At 40.9% G+C, this 22,826-nt stretch overlaps 1 protein-coding gene across 1 annotated transcript in view; it reads left to right on the top strand.

The window, feature by feature from the left end:
- si:ch73-383l1.1 (receptor tyrosine-protein kinase erbB-4) overlaps positions 1-22,826 on the top strand; it is a 354,070-nt gene that overhangs the window by 292,586 nt on the left and 38,658 nt on the right. Inside the window, exon 20 of the mRNA XM_039607089.1 lies at positions 3,042-3,227. Coding sequence (XP_039463023.1) covers positions 3,042-3,227 — 186 coding nt within the window. The remainder of the gene's footprint in view (positions 1-3,041; positions 3,228-22,826) is intronic.

Genomic DNA, 22,826 nt, shown 5'->3' with positions numbered 1-22,826 from the left:
GAGAGTGTGTCTGCATGTCAGTGAGAGAGAGAGAGAGAGCCTGAGAGAGGCAATAGGAGACGAGAACGAGTGAAGTGAGTGTTTCTGAGCGATGGCACTGAAGTGCTGCTTCTGCTCAGCCGTAACGCGTATACGCGCCGGCCACAAGTATCGGTCCTCTCCATCATAACACTTCATCACCGGCACACATCCTTCTGCTCGCAGCGCCGCAATAACAATTACCCAACGTTGACTCCCAACTGTTCAGACCCCTGCGTCCATCTGCTGCAGAGAGAGACGGAGAGGGAGGACAGAAAATGTATTTACACGCCAAAATGACAACAAGAGCGAGAAATTCAGAAGCAGCTTCTGAAATCAGAGGCGCAGCAACTTTGTGTTAGACAGCAGCGTGGATTCTAAGCATGCACGTTTCACTGTGTTTTTTTTCCTTTTAATTGGAGCAACATTTAAGAACCTCTGTGTGTTGTGCATGCTAAAATATAGATTAAAAAGGCTGTGTTTGTGCAGCTTTGAAGAAGGGTTCTGCAGGGTTTTCTCTCACTATGAGTTTACTCAGGGCAGATGCTGTGCATGCAGATATAGTAATCATCTCACAAATATTAATGTATGCATCTAACTTCATTTCTATTAGGAATTCTTTGGTATACAGTACACTGTAGTGTTATCCAAGGGTAACAGGTTAATTGGTCATAGAAAAAAAAGGATAATAGAACATAATGCTGCTCAATAAACTAAATATTTATAATGTTGATTATTTTCCTACAAAAACCCAGAATAAAGGTTCCAAGATACTTTCAGCCCAGAGCATCAGATACTGATGTATTGTCAGATGTTATGACAACGTGTCCTTTGGCGTCAGTGCCTTAAAAAACTGGGTTTACAGAAATGTTGAAAGTCATCAAGACAGGAATGTCTTGATGACTTGACGACTTTAACTCTTTAAAGTCGTCAAGTTTTGTTTGTATGGGTTCCCATTATAGGCGGGAATCACCCGACACAAAACAATGTTATTGTGATTCTGAACATTTTGCAGTATCTTGAGTTAGAGTTAAAATTTGTCAATACTGGCTTTATTCAATGAGATCATCTCACCTCTGTTATTTTTGTGTTGTAAAATTGGGATTGTTAAGCACACTAAAACCTGCCATAAATGTTGACGTAACACAGTCAGTCTACAACCAGTCTGTGATTGGATGGGGTCAAGTTGTCAATTAAATGCAGTCTGTTTCTGATAATGCAGTGATTAACTGTGATAAATCGTGGAAAATCATTGAGATTCAATCAGACTGATAGCAACATGTTTGCAACCTGTCTGCTTTTATAAATCAGAAAGCAATTATTTGCAGACCCTTAACAATCTCTCTGATAGTGATTGCAGGCAGTCCAAGTCGGACTGCAACTGTTTGCAGAAAGGTTGCCTCCTATCAGGCAACCTGTGCAGTCGCCTTGAGATCAAAAGTGGTCACGAGTATGCAACACCCTCAAACTCTGGGCAGCTATTTAGTCACGTGTCACCAATGTTTCTTGCAAATGTCAGATTTTTGTCCTTTTTTTTTTTACTCGCCTTCCTGAGCCGTTAACTTGCTCTGAAGTACGAGGTAGCTTTGTCAGGCTAATTGTGTCCAGTGTGTGATGGTTTTCAGTTGAGCTGATTTAATATAAGGGCGCTCAGTTAATATTATATCAGGATGGCGGTGCATGAGATGAGTACTTTGTAATATTTTTATTTATGTAATAAAATATTGATATTTGGTGTGCCTCCCCACAATATCACTAGATAAATATCATGATGCTGTAGTGCACCAATCTCTAGTTCCTATGATATCAAATTTAAGTTGAAATAAACCTCAGTGTTTGCACAAATCTTACCACAAAGACTTCTGCGAGATAATGTGAATGTTAAGAGTGTGTGAAAACATGGCAGTTTCCTGGTTGATAAACTCGTCTCATTGCATCACCATCTTTCCAACATCTAAATATGAACTGTTTCCCTCTTTAATCAGCATCAGTATTTCCACAGCTCCCTGTGTGTCTCTTGATGATGCTAACTTTTTTCAAAATATCAGATTTTAGTGCCCTGGAAAGGACACTAACTGTTACTGTTGCTACACAAAAACAATTTCCCCTCATTAATTTCCTTCAGTTTCTTTTTTTTTTCCCATAAAAGGCTTGTGCTAATACCTAATAATGCTAATACCAATACTATCCCAATGGAAAAGAAGAAAGAATCAGGAGTTGAACAGCCAAACTTGACATACAGGTACACCTCAGCCACCTGAAGGCTCTTGTTTAATTATATGTATTATTAATGTATTATTACATTTTATGTCCATGTCAACATGTTGCCCTGCAACCAACCATTACAGGCTAAAGTCACCCATTTGTAGCTTTGTTTTTTTGCACCTACAACACCTGAAAAAAAGCAGCAGATCATTTTAATTTTTAATTTTATGTGTACTAAACCTGAATTATGCATGATATATTATGTTGTCATCACATTGCCTAGCAACCACCAAACATAGACTAATCAGACAATACTGCAGAGTGGGCAGGTACAGTAATAGCTTAGAGAAAGAAGCAGGAAGTTTCTCCATTGTTGTCCGTCATTTTTAATTGGTGGTTTTATAGAATGGTCATGACTTTGTGACGTATAGGAGGATGTTGGTCACAATTTCAAAAACTTTTTAACCAGGTCACAAACAGCCCAGTGAGGGTTGTGTTTCCAAATGCTAAATGAGCAAATTTTCAAGAACTAGATTTCAAATAAATTTTCACACATTGTCACCTTTTGAATCAGGTTCTTTTTTTCAGATTTCAGTGTGCCAACTAAAAATAACAAAAATATATATGCCTACAGTTTGATGATATTGAAATTACGCAAAAATGTCAAGGGGGAAGCTGCAAACTTAAAATTCTGTTCAGTGCGACACAAATATGGTGCAGAAAGCAAAGGAGCTCCAAAGTATCTGAAGTTTCTTGAACCCTGTAAGTCAGCAGTCTTCTTAGTCCATTTTTGTCCTCCTTCCCCCCCTCTCACCCAGGAGGCCCTGATCATGGCCAGCATGGAGCACCCCCACCTGGTGCGTCTCCTCGGTGTCTGCCTGAGCCCCACCATCCAGCTGGTCACCCAGCTCATGCCCCACGGCTGCCTCCTCGACTATGTGCACGAGCACAAGGACAACATTGGATCGCAGCTGCTGCTCAACTGGTGTGTCCAAATTGCAAAGGTAAGTGACTATAATCAGGTCGAAAGAGGACGGCGTCTGTTTGTGCTGTGGTGTTTGTGCATTACTGTACTGCTGGCAGGTGTGAGGGCGGTAATGGATTTTATGGATTTGTGTTCTTGTTGGACGAGTCTGCCTTTTTCTTTTCATCCCCAGCCAGAAATTTGACTGAAGGTGACATGGAGAGGCTTGCCAACTGCAGTGTCAAACCGAACGAGTGTGATTTTTTTTCTAAAATATGATCTCATTGCACTTTCCAAATTTGTATTTAAACAGCTTTCAAAACAATTTTGAGCTGCTATCACAAACACAAATGTCCCTAAGCTGCCTGACCTTTCAGTTGGATGCTTTACTTACTCGGGTTTCTGTTGTTGTTTTCCAGGCTTTGTGGAACTGTATAAACATCTACATTATGCAAACCCAGAGCAGTCATAAAAAAATCAAAAATCAAAAAAGCAGCTGCATGCATGCCATTTGAAAACCAATACAGATCGCCGCGGTGTGTTGCTGTTGAAATTCAGGTGTAAATCAGTTTTCACAGCCTTTTAAATGACACGATAGGTCACTGACGGTGAGCAAGACCGAGGCCTAGCTTGCCTTGGAGCTTGTCCTTGAAGCATTCGACATTATTCTTTCAGCGTCATAAGAAACATTTAAATTACAGACCCATCCTTTGCTGCACAAACAAAATCTGCACTCAGAATCGTTGAAACAGCAGTAAGGCTTGAAATACTGTGTGTGTGCTTTTGCTTACCCAATGAACATTTGTGTTTTGTTTGCAAATTAGGTTGATGCAGCAAGAGTGCTTGATAGTGTAACTGCCTGGTAAGATTTAACTTCTCTGAGTTATAACTCTGGGATGGCAGTGGGGTGCCTGGCTGCAATTACATGCTGTGCAGGCAGACATCTGCTGTGATACAGAGGCATCCCCCCATCGGTTTTGGAAGCGGTACATGCAAAAGAGGATCTGACAGAAGTCTGACTTACCGCTGATCACACTGATCGCAGTTAAGACAAGGAAACAACTTTTGACTTTAATGCTGTCAAAGTTTTGGATTCTGAGCGCTTCTGCCCGTCGAGGTTTAAGTCGAGCAAAGAGACAAAGGAACCAGCTCGACTGTGCCTCCAGGAAATGTTTTTGTAATTTAAAATTGGAGCTATTTCACTAGCTGGTTGGTCTGGATATCTATTAGAGGTTTTGGACAAAGTGAGCAACTTCATCGTATCTGTCCTAAACCAGTTGGGATGGTCCGAAAAACACAGCTTCATTTATGCCATTAATCCAACTTCAAAATTCTGTAGGAAGTGAGCAAGCTTTCTGATTCCATTTTGGCAGCTCCCCGTTTCCCCAAGGGGTCGCCACAGCGGGTAACTCTGCATATTTGATTTGGCAGATTTGTACACCTGTTACCCTTCCTGACGCAACCCCAAATATAAAATGTGTCAGAATCTGAAGTGGAAAAAGTCTCATGAAGCAAATAAGGGCGAAAAACGGGGGGATTTTAAATAATATCTCAATATAGTTGCAAAGTTTACATACTTCATTATGCTAACTCTTTAGATTACGATTATCACTGAAATTTCAAACGTATTTCAAATATAATACTCAGGAACATACCCAACAATTCATACCATTTTCTACTCCACAAGAGGAGAAAAATTCACAGTCTTTGTTTTTTGTAAAGATGAGAATAGTACATCAATTACATCACTGTTTTCTTGTTTTCTGATGTAACAGTGAATTGATATATGACAACTATGTCTTAAGATGCTCTTGCTGGTAGAATTTCTAAAAATCTTTTTTTTTTGTACTTATAGCTTTTTAATCTGAAAAATGTTCAACAAAAGGAATAGTGTATTCTGTTAACACTACTAATGTTACCAACAGGCAGCACTAATAATGTTTGCTGACTAGCTCCAATATTAATATTATCCTTTTATTATAAGCCATGGCCACTAGCTGCTACCTTTATAATAACTTAATAGATCAGCCAGTGTTGCTATCTGATAATTGCTAATAGTTTAATGGCTAACATTAGCATGTGCACCAGCTATGTCAACATTTATGATATAACTGTTTAATATTTTAATATTGAAATGGAAGATTTACTGACATCTAACATACCTCATAAGTCGTTTAGTTTTGACATCAGCTACTGTTCACGTGTTCAGCTGCTAGTGAGGGGCGGGGCTGTGCACCTGACGGTCTGCAACCGTGCTGTGTGAAGTTGTGTCAGTTGAAGGAGGTGAAGTTGACACTGTTCATATTGATAATGTTGCAAATGGGTATCTGATCCAATAATAATTCCTAGTATTGATTTTTGGACCCTGGTCTAGAAAAGGAGGAGCAACATTGGAACCCATTGGCTGGGGCCATTTATCAGACAAATATGACTTCTTGTCGCATTCACTGGTCATTGTTTGCAGTCTTGCCATGAATGAGGAGAAATTAACAACATCAAGAGGACATAATTAGCCATAGCCATAGCCTCTACTGTAAAAATAACTTAATAGATCGACTAATGTGGTTAGCAGGTAACTGCTAATTGTTAAACAGCTAATGTTAATGTGTGCACCGGCCAGGTTGACATTTAGGATAACTGTTTAGTACTTCAGTGCTGTTCAAACAGGACCTTTCCTGACCTTTTGTATTTCATCATAAAGTGTAGTTCAGTCTGTTGATATCAACTACTTTTCATGCATTCAGCTGCTAGAGAGGAGAGGGGCTGCTACCAACAGTGCTGTTTGAAGTTGTGTTTCAGCTGAAGGTGGCACTGTTCGTATCGATATTGTTGCAAATGAGTATCTAATCTGATGATAATTCTTAGTATGAAATAGTATTTGAGTAATGTTTTATTTTTATTTTTATTTTTTCTTTAGCCACGCTTCGCTAGATAAAGTACTAGCAATATGGGAACCCACCGGTTAGGGTCATCAGACAGACATGTAACATGCTTGTCATTGTCTACAGTCTGGGAATGAATGAGAAGAAGTTAAAAACATCAAACAGAGGACATCAGATAAGAACCTGTGGTTGTGAGTTAGCTTTGTAGCCAACGTGTTCATTTTTTTTGATATCCAATCACAGTTTTAACCCATATGCAGTCAAAGTTCAGTCAACTGTAGTTAGGTAAATACAATTTGGATTGCAAACTGAAACCAGATTCTGGTTCTTTGCCTACCATATAATATATTACGTTTATTATGCAGTGATCTGATTTTCAGATGTAGTGAGTGAGAGCCTGAATGGCTCTTCATCTGTTCCAGCAGGTCTTCTATCATTTTTGCTTATCATTACTTTGATGACTTGCTAATCTTTTATTGCATCTGCTGCTAAACTGATAAAGCTGTCAAACATGGACCTTACGGTACACAGGCAGTGCTGGTTTTTGTTCTCAAAAACTGGTTCTGTTTAAGTTTTCATCAAATAATGTACATGTGCACTCTAAAGCAATGTTTGTGTAGCAAATAAAACCACAGTAAGAAAGACCTACTGCACCAAACACTGTTCTTATACACATAGGCCCTGTTTTCAGCCATAAACACACTAAAACCACACTAATGTTAACATTAACATTAACCCCTGCAAACTGGTGTGATAGCATGAAAAAACTGTGCTCATAACTGTGTGCATGAAAAGCCATTCACAGAGTATTCTTCAGATAATTGCCTGTTTCTAAAGCACTTTTTTATCAGAATTGATTTGTATTGGCAAAGTATTCTCTTGTTTCATCACTCTGAGTCAGCGATGAGAGCTTCGGGTTCACAGGGTTAGTGGGAGGTGGGTTAGCGTGAGAGGGCTTAACCCTTTATTCTCCAATGATAGATGATTCCCAAGAGCCTGAGGAACAGGTTACTTAAGGAGGTACTTATTGCTGTAATTGGATTCGATTTCACCTGTGGTAGCAGGAGGGGAAATGTCAGGTTGTGGTAGTTTTGAAGGCAGTGAAGAGCAAGGGGAGATTATTCAAAACTGTCCTCTAACCTTCCTGTACTGTGGCATTCAACTGATTGTGACCAGTAGCAACAACAGCTGTTCAGTCTTGATGTAGGGTTGGGTTGAAGCTGCTCGTCTGATTGAAAATCGTATTCGGATAATTTGTTTTTATTGAGTGAATTAGTGAATTGGCATAGTGGAGGAACAGAGACACACTGTTCCTGTTAGCCCTAAACAGGCTTGTATTTCCCTTTATTGTTTCCATTATTATCAATAACTAGCAGCTATCAGCGTGCTGGCTGAATTGTCACCACCTGGGGCTTAATGACAGGCCATGGTTTGCAATGTTAAAATGACTCATCACTGAGAACTACATTTGCCGTGGCAGCATCTCAGTGTGTTGTTTGAAAGGCTTATTTTGTTTCCAAGGTAGAGTATCAACAAAAAAGAAAACATCTAACAAAGAGTAAAGAGTCTTGACTCAGGGGTGACTCTCAGAAGAGTTCTAATCGTCGAAAGCACTAGAACTTTTAACTTCGTCAGAGGATGTAGGGGACCTGTAGTCTTTATTTCCAGCTTCTTTTTCATTTAGCTTTGTGTGATTCCGAGTTTAAAATAATCTCTTTTAAGATAAGCATTTAGAAGAAAGACTTTATTAGTTGCAGCTTGCTACTTCCAGGGTTGACTCCCTTTTCTGTCCCTTCTGTTTCCTGTTCTTATTTGGCAGGAGTGGCTCTCGGTGTGGTCTTCTGTTTCAAGGTTCACAGTGTTGTGCGTTCAGAGATGCTCCTATGCAAACTTCGGTTGAAACAGTGTTGCCAATATCAGCTTGAAGCACATTTAATCAAAACCGAACACATCTTTCTACCAAGCTGCTTAATGAATTCAGCTTCCAATTTGACTTTTTAACAGCCTGATTAAAAAAAAGAAAAAGCTTAGTGCAGTCTAGAAATAAAAATCAAATAGCTTGTCAACCAGAGTGGCTGAAATGCCAGTATTTATAATCCAAGCTGCTAGCTGCATGGTTAATTGGCTGGTCCTTATATATAGTCCTTTTCTTCTGTTCCTGAGCACTCAAAGCAGTTTATAAAACATGTCACAGTCACCCAGTCACACAAGCACTTTTTTCTATGCTTAAGTGCTTTCTTTCAAACATTCACCCACCAATGGATGCAACTTGGGGTTCAGTATCTTGCCCAAGGATAACTGGCATGCATAATGGAGGAGTCAGGGGTCAAACCACCAACCTTCCAGTTAAAAGATGACCTACTCTACCTCCTGTATATGCCCACTACACCCAGGTATATTCAGAGTGACCCCATTATTTTCCCTTTTCAGTGTAGCTCTAACAAACTACATGGATTTGTAAGAAATGTGAAGAATATAGGTCCATATATTGATATCTGAATACTTTTTATTCGAGAAGTATCAGTACTGATCCCAGAAACTCATGTTTGATGTTCTCTAATTAAAAAGTACATATACAGGTACTTTTAAAAATCTGTGATTTTTAGGAAGTCTCACATGAGTGACTGTGAACATAGCTGTGTGTTTTTGGGTTTTTTTTTGTATGGGTAGGGAAAATTGATGTGTTGTGTTGGGTTTGAACCAGAAAGCTCATGCTGGAACACATTAAAAAAATGGTTGCCTTTCAAAGGTATAGTCACGTGTATGACCCGGTGTGGTATTCAGCCAATAGAAGAGAATCAATTTGACTTCTTATGAGCCCCACCCCCTTCTTACAGTTATGTGTTGCCAGGTACTGCAGGGAGCCCATTTAGCAGCATGGGTTTTCTAAGCCACACAAGCCCAGTGCACGGAGTTAAAAATGCTCACAGCGGGGGACCCAGGTAGCGCGGTTCTTTTGTGTTAAGTTAGCCTCTTGGATCCTCCTCACAGGTCCTCCATCACATAGCTCTAAGATATTTTTCAAGCCAGAAAAAGACTGAATTTCTCTGCGGTGTGCGTTTTTGCATCCCTGTCTATCTGGGCACGTGCTTGTGTGTGTTTGGGCATGTGAGCCGAATAAATAACTCAGAGCCCTCTTCTCTGAGTGATCTTGGCACTCTCAAGGTAATGACGAGGAACCTCTTCTTCAGAAAGAGCATCCTTCAGAAGGCGCACAATTTTCTAGCAAAGGGGAAAATAATTTCCCCTTGCTCTTCAGTTAGCTTTGAAAAAGGTGGGAGGAAAAGGTATATAAAAAACACAAAAAACAGAGAGTTCAAGAAACAGCTTACAAAAAGTCACTGGACATATGGCACCGGACCAAGCATCCACTGTGAACTGTTGCATATGCATTCATCAAACGCACACCATTGTATCATGAGTACTAGCAGTGATAGTCAGGTCTTTACAGAGAAACACTTTGACATTTTGTGAAAATACCTGCTTCAACTACTTGGTAAGAGCTGGACTGGATGACTGATAGCACTCATGTATGTCCGGTTGTCTTTCAGACACTGGCGAGAGCCTGTTGTTAGCCTTCAACTAAGCTCAACTACCAGTGGCGTCAACTTCACATTGAATGAACAGACATGAGTGTGTTACCGGCTTTCTCATCTAAACTGCGTACAAGCAGATTTCAGGAAAATGTCAAGCGATTATTTTTTTTTTTAGCTGAAGTACAACTGCCACAGTTATTTAATAACAAATTCAGAAACTTCAAGATTTGCTAAAATTATGTGCAGAAGTTTTACCAGTACACTCTACTTTATTATCAGTGGTGAAAGTATTAAATGCAACGTGCAGACCAAAAAAATGCAATTTAGTCTGATTGTAACAAGTTTGCAGTGCCGGTGGAGGACTTTAAGCAACTTGAGGAACCTTGTCATGATTTTTAGACATTTCTAGGAAAAATCAGTGGGCGAGCAATGATTACATTCAGTTATTTATTATTTATTATTATTATTATTATTACATAAATATTTGGGGTAGCCTGTCTTTAAGTGACCAAATTCCAAATGGCACCAATTGCATTCATTCTCTGACAGTTTTGCAAATAATTTCTGTCTACTTTATGAGTGCAGACAGATTGCCAATACATTGGAATCAGTCTGAGTCACTTTGCACTGATGGGCTTAACTCTTTTGCAACATGTCCCTTTGCCATAGGAGACTCAAAGCTGGCTGCCAACTGGTTGTATTCTGGTTATATTCCTATAAAAAGGAAGGTTGCCAAGCACCTGTATCATTTTACAGTTACATCACTACCCTGCACCAATTATGTTGCTATCTGTTGAGTAATTGCTGAATCTGCTTAAAATCTATGAGGTTCTGGCTGGACTATCTTAATGTGTATGAAGTGCAATTAAAGCAATACGAGAGCCTGAACGGCATTTCATAAATCTGCCTCTAAAAGTTAACAACACATCCCTGATACAAATTTAGCCACTGTCCCCTTCCCAAATGGGGAAGATTGTGTTAGTATTGCTTTAAAATGCTGTTTTCGGTGCTTTGTGGACAGGTGCACTTGGGTCAGGTGGTTTGCACCAGATGTTTCCCCTCAGAAGCATCTGGACAGAACTTCTAGAACTCATGGCGAGCGTGCTGTTGACCCAGTGTGCCTTGTTTTGCTTTTAGACTGACAGATGTTTTTTGGGGCTCTGGGTCGTAGCTGAATATTAAGTTTATCCTCACACATATGATGATCTTCCTGAAGGGGTTAACAGTTTGGACTTTGTGGGTCCTGCTCCTTAATTGTTTCATGCAGTCCTGCTTAAGAATTGTCCATAACATCCAGTGTAGTGTAGCTTTAAGGCCGTAAAAAACTAATTGGGAATTCTAAAGTACAACTACCTGAACAAGTACATTATTTTGAATAAAGTATAATTATAGTTTAGTTCCCAGAACAGTTATGGAGCTGTCTGTGCATGCTGCCAAAACCATGAAACCCTGGCACAGGAAGGCTGTTTTTCCTTTTTCACCATACTGTAACGTGGTGGCAACTTGCCAGTCCCCCCAGCACCGCTACCACAACAACTACACAAACACCCGCCGTATGTGGGCTCTGACCCGGGCAGGTGACTGCTGCGCCACAAATTGATTGGCCGAGGCCTGTCGCCAGGCAGTGACTCTTCATCACTGAGTGTTTTGGGCATTGAGATAATGGCCTCCATTAATCTAGAGCCACACTCAGGGCTGTTTCACTCCCACTGCCACACACACACACACACACACACACACACACACAATGACTGACGCTCACATGCACTTGCACACATAACCCACACAGAGGTCTCTTTAGATGTGTGGGAATAGCCTCTAAATTATAAGTCTCGATCTTCCCTTTCCTTTTTATGCTCTTTCCTTTATCTCTCTGCCGTTTTTCCTCACTCATCTGTTGTTTCTTTTCCTTGTTTTTTTCAGGACTTCCTCTTTATGTCCTTTCTTTCTTTTTTCTATTTTTATTACACTCATTCATTTTCCTCTTCTTTTCTTTTTGACACCCTTCTTCCTTTTCTCTTCACATTCTATATTTCCTTTTTTATTGTTTTGTTTTTTCATCATAACCCTGTCCTGTCTTTTCCTTTCATTTATCCTTCCCTTTCTTTGCTCCATTTCCATTTATTTCCTTCCTTTCTGCTTTTCTTTCCACTTCATTTCCTTTTCCTTCTTCTTTCTCTTTCATTTCCACAACATTTTCATTTTTCTTTTTATTTTGTTTCCATGTAATTGTCTCTTACTTCCGTTTTCTTTTCTTTCCTTTCATCTGTTTCACTTTTTTCTTAACTAATTCTTTTCTTGCTGTATCCTTTTTACACATCTTCTCATTCTTCCTTCCGACTTAATTTTGACATTTTCTTTTCTTATTGTTTCTTGCTTGTTTTCTATATTTCTGTATTTTCCTGTTCTGTTTTATGCCATTCTTTTTACAGTACGTTGGTCAATCTTCTTTTTAAATTTTAAATTCCTTCGTTCATTCTCTTGTTACCCCCCACATCTCCTGTCTTTCCTCATTTCTGCCTATGTTATCATTTGTTTTCTTATTTTGTGTGTTCCTGTGTCTCTATATCATGTCCTACATTTCCCACTCCAGCCCCTCAGATCCTTAGACGACCCCCCGTGCTCGTATTTACACGTGTCCTCCTATCTGTTTCTGCATCTCCTCTTTATCGCTCACTCCGTGAATCTCTCTCCTCCCTCTTTTTCCCACTCCCTCTCACACTCATATTAGGAGCATTTTTTTTTCATTAGGTTTTGGATTATTAATGGAATAATTAGTAATGGGATGTATTTTAATGAACAAATCAATCACTGAATTAAATATGGGTTTGAAACTGAGTGTATGTGGGGCTACAGTAGTCTTTTAATTTGGCTCCCCTCTCCCCTTTCCCTCTCTGTCTTCCATTCACGGTCTCTCTCCTCAGGCTCGGTATAATGAAAGCAGAATACATTCAGCGAGTAGCTGTCCTGCCACTGAAATGATTGGCTTTGGCAGGGAAGCTCTGGCTGGACAACGGTCTCCACTGGGGGTTTTTTTGTATCTAGGCCACTGTCAGTGAGTGAACAGTGAGACAGTGGCGTCATTTGTATTTGTAACAGTGCATGTGACGCCCTGCAGGAACACCTTGCAGTCAGATTTTGGACTCTGCTGTCACTGTGGCCATGCTAACACTGACCTCGTAGGATTTCTGCACACTGTTAAAATATGCAAGAATGTGTGTGTGTGTGTGTGTGTGTGTGTGTGTGTGTGTGTGTGTGTGTGTGTGTGTGTGTGTGTGTGTGTGTGGGCACAAGCAATGACACAAACCCCTTCACACACACACACCAACAAACTGTAAAATAAGGCAAAATCAGCAGGCGTCTCCAGCCACTGCTTAGTCAGGGAAAGGAAAAGTAAAAAACCTGGGACTTTTTTTACGTTTGGCTCCTGATCTTTGGATTCAGGTGTGTTCATGCGTGTGTGCTCTTCCACGTCGCGGTGCGTGCAGTTAGATTTGCATCCTGCGGCGGCTCCCCGGAGATGCCACCCCGATGGCACGAGATCCAATCTGGTCAAGCTTAGCGTGGAGCCCTCTGTGTCACTCACTTCCCTGCGAAACGCCTCTCGGTGCTGAGCAAACACATCTCGCCTGCACTCATTAGCCCAGCCTTAACACTTCTTCTTCCTCCTCCTGCTGCTCGTGCTCTTTTCCCTCCCAACACGTTTTCCCTCGTATTTCCCTCCCTCGCTAAAACGACGGAGTCAATCATTTGCTTGGAATCAAATCATCTCCCTCCTGCGCTCGTGTGTCTATCAAGCCATTGCATGTCAGTGTCTCAATACTCTCAGCATGCAGATGTGGACCTGGACAGGTGTGTTTTCTGAGATGAGATTGCCCTGATTTTATGGTTTTGTTTCCCTCCCGTTACACAGTTAAGCTGCTTCTGGAAAAGCGAAAAAGAAGGAGTCACTTTTCAGGGCACAAAGGACAAAAACTGGGCTGGGCTTTTTGGAGTGAATCAAAAACATCTTTAACATGTATTTTCAGATGCTACATAAACAGCAAGATTTTTGGAATTCATTTTTTGAATGATGTAGTGATGCTAAAACTGTTTCTTCCTGGTATGGTTTGCATTGACAACCTTTTTTATTGGCAAAATTTTTTTATGTTAACTTTGGTATGTACAGTGCCAGGATATAACAGTTTAAATACATTCCTGAAATAAGTATCACTCTTTTTGGAAAATAAAATAAACTTGTTTTCAAAACGCTTGATATTTATTACTAAACATTTAAACTAATTTTACTAAACAATGTGGTGTAGCCACATGAATAAAATAATAATTGTACTCAAAATTATGTCAGGTGTATTAAAATGAGTTTCAGCAGGACTAATAACAAAAGCCTGCACTTTGCATTTGTTTTTACTGCAGTACAGTATGTTTTAAAAAAAAGGAAGAAAAGGAAGCACAATGAATGTCTACAAAATACTAGGAAAGGAAAAAAACTACATAGCAAGAAATAATATTAGTCAGACACTCCATTAAAAACCCTCCAGAAGGCTCTAAGGGCACAAACATAGTAGAGGAATCGAGTTACTCAGTCACCCACATGGATCAGAGAAGCTGCGACCTTTATTTGTACCAGGCTGTAAACATTATTTTAAACATGGGAGACTTTGGGAACTGACCACATTGCAGTTCCTCAAGTGGCCACTAGAGGAACTGCAGTTTTTACCTCAGCTCCAGAGGTTACCCATGGTAACAGTGATATCACAACTCAGTCATCATGTGATATCTGATAGACTCGTTTTATAGTAAGACAGTTATCTAAGATTCGTGGCAATATTTGTATAGAAGAAGAAAAAATGGCTGCCGCGTATGTGTATCATATAGATCCAGTGTATTGATGCATCTGTTCAGTTAGTTAGCTCTCGATTAGCTTTCCCCTTAAGTCTGCTGTCATTATACAATGTGTTTATATTGCTGTATCAATAGCTTGTCCCTGCCCTGTTCGCTTATCACAGTGTTGACTCCCATTGTCGTGTGGCTGATAAGTAAATGAGACCAAACGACTGTAAAAATGCTCAGTTGTGCGGCAAACTCACTTTATTGATTACTATTTTTTCAGTCATTGTTTGGCTGCCGTATCATAGACCCAGTACATTTTTCAACAAGCAGAAGAAGAAATAGAAATCTCAGTTTACTGCTATTGACATCTCATTTCTACATTGTGCCTCTGCCATTACAATCACATCTACGGTTGTAGTACTGTGAATAGGAACAAAGCCGATGTCAATATAAATGGAGTTTAAGTTGAGCAGTTGGTTTGGTGTACAAAGATCTCTTTGATTTCTCTCTGTAGTGCCGTGATACCCGAAATATCCTCCAGTACGGGGTTTGTTCTCTTGTATAGAGTTCCCTCACAGATCTTAAATCTCTCTTTAGCTGTCATTGAAACTACTACAGCCAACTGCCTGCCGGGGTCTGGTGAAGATAACAGTCTGGGCATGCTCAGAAAACCCCAAGAGATAGTCATCAGGCATCTTCTGAGAGTCATGCTTACACAATATGCTGGTAAAAGCACAGCCGTGTATGTGAATAACTATACAGTTCTGCTGTGATTTTTTAATACAGTCAGTATTTGGACCCTTAAAATAATGCAGTAGGTTTGTCAAAGATGTTATAATAACGACTGAGGAAGTACCTTCATTTTGACCCAGTGTGTCACGTTCCTCAGAATGCTCATTTTCAGGTCTCAGGTTTAAGATATAATATATTATTAATTAACACCAACACCTTTTAGTTTACACACCAGATATCGGTCCCCATTGGTGTCCTTTAGCTGGGAATAAAAGGCGCTGCAGCGGAAGCAATTAACCACAGAGTGATGAAAATGTTTCACTGTGCACTGAAAAGCAATTACGAACTGAAGAGTAGCATGATTCCTGTCAACAATGTCCATTTAAATTCCTGTTAACATCTGATGAGCAAATCTAATACAGCCTGGAGGTGAAGCATGTTTTCCTGTGTGTGTTCATCACTGGCATGTTGAACATAAGCAGAAACTAGTACACGTGTGGTGTATGTCAGGGAAGTGGAGAAACATGATTTTAATGTGCAGATTAAAAAAAGCTTACTATCTTCAACCCTGTGTGTCTCTACTGTTGCTAATGTTCTGATATTTATGAAATCAGAAGTGACTGAGCTTGAAATGTGGCAACTTCTTGGCCTAAAAAGTTAAGCCAGCCTAGAAGTGCCAAAAAAGGGAAAAAAAACCTGCAGTTCCACAAGTGGCCACTTGAGGCTTGCTTCAGCAGCAAGTCAATCCCCATGTTAGGGTGGCCAACTTTTTGTTTTTTCCAGGTTACATTTTTTAAACTGTGTTGAGGCTTAAAGTTATACAGGGCCCATTTTGAGTGAGCCCTTATTCACATGGGCCTGAAGAACAACTGGTGATCCCCTGTAACCTGTGCTTTCTAGGGAAAATTGTGTATTCACAGACTAGTTGGTGAATGGTTGCTGATGGTTGTAGGTCATCACAAGGTGAAATTGGTTCTCAAGAGGATGATGCACCAAAAACCTTGGGATTGGTTTGGTCTCTAACAGATTCCCATAGTCAATAGTCAAATGCTGTTTGCATGGAAGATGCTGACTTGTCTGCATCTTGTCTGCAAGTATTGGCCAACTACTTGCCAATTGGTATTAAAACGTAAAAGTAAAACCAACAAGCTTTTTGAAGATCATTTTCACTGCTGCTCTGTGGGCAGTTAGCAACGGCTTGCAGACTTGTGGTTGTCTTCAATGACTGCAGCAACCGGATAGCAAACAAACCAATCATGGGGGGGTAAGCCTCTTTGCAAGCACTTTTCACCTAGCGGTTGGTAGCAACCACTCAACAACTATTCAGGGAATACAGAATTTTTCCCAGAGGTTACCAGGGGGTCACTGACTGCTTGTATGACTGTAGCAATGGATTTAACAGACAGCCAACAACCACGACCAACAACTAGCCAACTGCTGGCTGTAGATCCGGAGGTAGAGTGGGGTGTCAGCAAATTAGAAGGTTGGTGGTTCGCTCCCTGATCCTCCAGTCTGTGTGTCAAAATAACCCCCAAGTTATCCCAAGCACATCCATCGGAGTGTGAATGTTAGCCGAGGTGTGATTGGGTGAATAAGACTTGTAGTAGAAAGTTCTCTGAGTGCTCAGTTAGAGTAGACGAGTGCTATGCAAGTATCAGTCCATTTGCCATTTTTCAGACGGTTGACAGCTTGTTTCTTGACCTAGGTGACTTACTAGGACCTTAAAACCTCCATTCAAGTCACTTTGAGGTGTTGGTTCCCTTTGGAGCATTTTAAATCACTTATCTGACAAATAACATATTTTGTTTTGTGGTTAAATGTCCAAAATGCTCCTTGACAGCCAAGCTGGTGGGCATTGGCTGAAAACTTCACTCGACCCTCTTGTCCAAGATATGGGCACTACTTGCTGTAAAAAAACAATGCTGGTTCCAAAATATGTTACACTACAAGTGGTGACATTCATTTTTAACACTCTATTTTTGATGTCAGCGGGTTTTTATTCCACATCCATTCAAGTGTCCCTCCAAACAAACTGCTTAAACAGATTTGAGCGCTTTCTAAAGCTTTTTTTTTTTTCTCGAATCCAGATATGACAAATTGCCACTGGATGCCAGCTCTAGCAGTGAAAATAGCACATTTTAAAATCCTTCACACCAAAGAAGGATATCATATATTTTAGCACGTAAGCCAAATGATTGATGAATTCCTTTTAGTCTATATTTTCCACTAAAAAACACATTATATAAAGTTATAGTGAATTTATTACTGTCAGCGGGCTATACGGTAGTGATCCATGTTCAGCTCTTTATTTCCCCGGGGCTTCATTAATAATGCAGTCCCACAATTCTTTGCATCTGAGAGCTTGTCGGGAGGCACATCATGCCATGATTACCAAACAACCCATAATACTATCTTTCATGATAAGAAACAAAAACCAAACCAAGTGATGTGTTTTCCTCCAACGCAAACACATTCTCAAATTCTTTCACACACACACAAACACACACACACACACACACCGGCCGGTCCCCAAGAGGACGCACATGTCCCTGCTGATGCAACAAAATGAGGAAACAGGGCGGGGGGAGACCGCGGAGGAAGAGTATGAGGTGATGAGTAGAGCGGGCGGTGGAGAGATAAGCCCCCTGGGTCTTTCTAATTATCTGTAAGGATCAGCAGTGCTCAAGGATGCATAAGGGGAGGGATTTGACTGCCAGATCCACTGGGTAGGAAGGCCTGATTGGATCGGTCACCTCTTACCATACATCCCGATTACTCACAATGCCTGGAACCAAGACTCATTAGACACAGACGTCCGCACGCATGCAGATGAATGGAGGCAGGTGGAAATTCGCAGGGATTCTCCGACAAACACTTCATAACCGTGCCTTTCTGAAATGGCTGCAAACAAGAAACAACTTTCTTCTGTACTTATTATGGAGTCCTAAACATGTCATTTTAACAAAACAAGCATAAACGATTCTGCCAGGTTGCGCTGCGAATCAATTTCGTGCAATCAGGATTTCATTTTCTTTGCTACGAGCAGCCTTATTACAAACAAACGGGATGAAACGGCGTGCTGAAATTAAAGCATTTTTGTTACTTATTTGTGTGCATGCGTGCAATGTCAACAGTAAAGTGTCCCCTTTCCCGTATGAAAAGTAGCCAGTGGGCAGAAAAGTCTGTCAGCTTCTCACCGAGATAATTACCCTCTGTGATTAAAAATTATAACTTCTCAGTGTCACAGCGAGCAGCAGACAAATTACAGGCATTACTGTGAACGCTGGACTGAGTGAGTGTATGGCTTGGTGCTCAGCTGATTCAAATCAGGATCAGATATCCTCATTGTTCTTTTTTTCCCCCTCTCCTCCTCCTGTTTGCTTTCTCTCTTCCTTTCTGTCCGCTTCACCTGTCGAAGTCACGAGGCCGCTGAGCTGCTGATGAAACCCATCATTACCGTCCTCTCGGCTGCCCGCAGGCCATCCTAAACTTCACAGGATCTCACTTGAGTGCTGTTAATTGATGCTTGGATAGCACCGTCACCCCCACAAGGACATTTAGTTACATGGCTGAAAATGTCATCTTTTGTTGCAGCTGAAGCGGGAGGGTTTTATTTTAATTTTACTTGAACTTCCAGGTTTCTGCAGCTTTACGATACGGTATATATTACCCGTATTTACTCAGGAGAGATGAAATTCATCGCACTGAAAGGGGGGAAAAAAATCTTCCTTTTAATTCCGTTGCAGAAGCCCGAAAAAAAATTATTGACATTTGCTCATGTAAATTCGCCAGCAGCGGTCTGTTATTGCCTGCACAGTGACATTTTGGAAGGATCTCTCTGTCCCACAGGGGAGTTGAGATCATGGCAACAGAGCTTAGATATTTTTACCTTTGGTTCCCTCTCTTGAGGAAAGATATAATTAAGAAAGGAAGGAGGAAGACATCAAGCGCTGATAAGTTCCGACATTGTTTTTTTTAAGTTCCCTCCCACTGAGGGGTTTGCTTTTACGTGCTCTGTCTTACCTGCGTACAGTGGCCCTGAGGTGCAAAATACAACAAATCAGAGAAACATTTTAAATATCTAACACAAAAGTAGAAAGTTTTTTAATAAAAGTATGATGATGGATGGATGCCAACAAACAAAAAATATGGATTACCAAAGCTTAAAAGCCAAAACAGACCAGTTACCATAGATGCAATAACTTAAATGTTCTTGCATCATCATCCAAATACTGATGTAGAAATCTGTAAAGGAACAAAATGTGAGGTTTATTTAGCATTATGAAGTTAATTACTTGTAACAACAAAACCCAAAAGTGAAACTTTCCTAGAGAGCAGAGATGAGGTGCTCGAAATAGAGAAAATCAAAAACAACTAGAGAACTAGAACTAGAGAACACATTAGATGATCGGACAAAAACAAAGAGAGAACATGACTACACACTCACCAGCCACTTTATTAGTTATGCATGTTCAACCACTTGTTAACACAGATATCTAGATTATGGTCAAGATAACACACTTTCGAACTGATCATCATGGTTGTTGATGAAAGATCGGCTGATCTGAGAATTTTAGAATCTGCTGATCCTACTGGGATTTTCTCACACAGCCTTCTCTAAGGTTAACAGAGAATGGTTTGAAAAAGACCGTGGGGCAGCACGACAGCACAGCGGTTAACCTGGATTTGAATCCACCATCTGGCCTTTCAGTTTGGAGTTTGCATGTTGTCCTCTCCAGGTACTCCGGCTTCCTCCCATAGTCCAAAAACATGCAGTTAGTAGAGTTAGGCTAATTGGGGAATTTAAATTGCCCATAGGAATGTGAGTGAGAATGGTTGGCTGTCTCTGTTTCTGTGTTAGTCCTGGAAGAGACTGGAGACCTGTATAGGATGTACCCTTTCTCTTGCCCTTGGTAGCTGGGATAGGCTTCTGCTAGAAGAGTACGGATGGTCTGAAAAAGACAAAATGAGCAGCAGTTCTCTACATGAAAATGCTTTTGTTGATGTCAGGGGTCAGAGGAGAATGGCCAGACTGTTCCAAGCTGATACGAAGGCAAAAGTAACTCAAATAAGCAGTCTTTACTACCACGGTGTGCAGAAGAGCATCTCACCAGGTCCCACTCCCTTCAGCTAAGAACAGGAACCTTTATCTATAATTCATACAGGCTCACCAAAACTTTAGAATAGAAAACTGAAGAACTGCTGCACAGTCCGATGAGTCTTGATTTATGCCACCAAATTTGGATGGCTGGGTTGAGATTTAGCATAATCAGCATGAAAACATGGATCCATCCTGTTTTGTATCAATGGTTCAGTCTGCTCGTAGTGTAATGGTGTGGGGGAGGGTTTCTTGGCACACTTTGGGCCCTTTAGTGCCAACTGAGTATCGCTTAAACACCACAGCCTACTTGAGTATTGTTGCTGACCATGTCCACCCCTTTATGACCACAATGTACCATCTTCTGATGGCTATTTCTAGCAGGTCAGCACAACATGTCACAAAGCTGAAATCATCTTAAAATGGTTTCTTGAACATAACAATGAGTTTACTGTACTGTTTGACACTTTAATGTCAACATGGACCAAAATCTCTGAGGAGTGTTTCCAGCACCTGGTTGAATCTGCGCCATGAAGAGACAAAGCTAAAACAAAAAAATCTAAGAAGCTGGAGTTACAACCTTAAGACAATCAAAAGCAAAGAAATCCAAACAGAAAGTTACAAAAGAGGAACCTGAAATCATATAATACAACAGAACTAAAGCGTATCATTGCAACACAAAAGCCCAGGACCGTTACAAAGATGCTGTCAATCTAGAAATGTTGCTCTTTGTCTTTAGTTGTCATGTTTTGCACCCAAGTGCCACCATACCCTTTGTGCACACAGACACAGAGACGCACAGATCAGCAGCTCTGGTTGATAGATAGCTACAGTTTCTCCTGCTTTGTGAAACCAGAATGGCTGAATGCGGAGTAAATGGGCCCGCACCCGGCGTGCTGCGCCGCCGCTTAGCCGTCGTTACGTATGTCCCGTTATGCCACATTCACCTGCATCGTTCATTAGCCATCCAAACCATCCGGCGACGGTGCGAGGGTAATTCAAACAGAATGCCGCTTTTTACGCATATAATCTCTTCTTTGGGAAACAAATTTGACTCAACTTTCTGTAACAGCATTTCAGAAAAAAATCTGAATTTGTTATGCGCTCTCGATTGAAGAGACTGGCTCACTCTCACTCCTGTCTATTTTCCCTCGCTCCCACACAAGCGCACAGCGAGGTCTTTTTCACACACATGCTTTGGAGACTGCCAGCTCTGTGGGAATGCCTTCCATTCTATCTCCAGCTCAGCACACAGCGCATGACAGACGACCACCTGCGCCACCTGAGCGGAGCCATTGTGCATGCTCCTTATCGCACTGGTCCCAGTTCCCGGCGTGTGGACAGTCCCATATTGCTCATATTGTTGCTGCCTCCTCACCCTTTCTGTATGGCGGCTGGATTTTTTATTTTAATTTTTTTTTTGAGGTGGGAGATGGGTGGTGGTGGAAGGAGGGTGCACCACATGCGGTGCTCTTATCGCTCCCTCTGGAAACAGACACATCACCTTTTGGTTCCTTGGAATTTTTTTTTTTTTTTTTAGCCTTTCTTAACATGAATTCTCAAATAAAGTGAAGTCCAGGGAGTCGGTGCACGTGTTTCTACCTGAGAATTGGATCATTAAAGCTATTTAACTGCTGATAGTCCCCATTGAAACTGCCGCACGTTGGTAATAATTCAGCAAAAACTGGATCTGCTGACTTGACTTGGATATATAACCTGTTGTAGTCCACCGTGTCCATCCTCCTCTTTCTCCTCTTACCTTCCAGCTGCTCTCCTTTATGCCCAGCATCTGTTATTCTGCAGCATTTTTCTCCACTGCTGAGGTGCACCGCTCCCTGCAGTTACTCCTCCACTCAACTCCCTTTTTTTTCATGCGCTTGTTTTTCTACATTACCGAAGACTCAGATCTTCCTTCTTCTTTTCTTCCTGTTAGATAGGAGGTGCTAATGGGTTGCCGACCAGCCGTGACCTCGTCTGTTGCGTGCTTTGGAAGACTTTTAGCCCCTGTAAGCAATTCAGGAGCCCGCAGAGATGAAAAAGACCTTCGGTGCTGTTTAAAAATGAGATTTTATCCCACTTGGTAGCCCTGCACCAGGTCAGAAAAAGGATAAACTATTCACAATAAATCCCTCTGCTTTCACAAGCTATTTAACAAACACTTAACAAAACAAAAGGGAAAGATTCGTTCCCTTCTATCTTGCATATTAGTTCAGATTTTTGACCTTTTTCTTCTCTATATAGAACAAAAACTGAAGCAAGTGGTGTAAAATATGAGAAAAAGTCTGCATATTTTATTCCAACGCAGCTCAGTCAGTAAATGGAAACATAAAAAGGATGAGTCAGAGGTAAAGACAGCTATGACAAGAAGAAGCATTCCTCTGCCGAGTCTATTAAGTGACATTAGAACAGCTAAAGCAAAGTTTAAATAGCTGACTAAACACTGTTTAAAGTTGCTAATTACACAGCTTTTGTGCCACAATTACTCGTCACTTTTCAGCCGGCACATCCAGCTCTGATAAAGCTGCAGTGAACTCAAACGTGGTGATATGAGTCAGTTTAGG

The sequence above is a fragment of the Oreochromis aureus genome, linkage group 23, assembly GCF_013358895.1.
Source record: "Oreochromis aureus strain Israel breed Guangdong linkage group 23, ZZ_aureus, whole genome shotgun sequence".
Classification (NCBI taxonomy): Eukaryota; Metazoa; Chordata; class Actinopteri; order Cichliformes; family Cichlidae; genus Oreochromis; species Oreochromis aureus.
The sequence above is the reverse complement of the archived record's forward strand: the minus strand, read 5'-3'. Positions and strand labels throughout refer to the sequence as shown.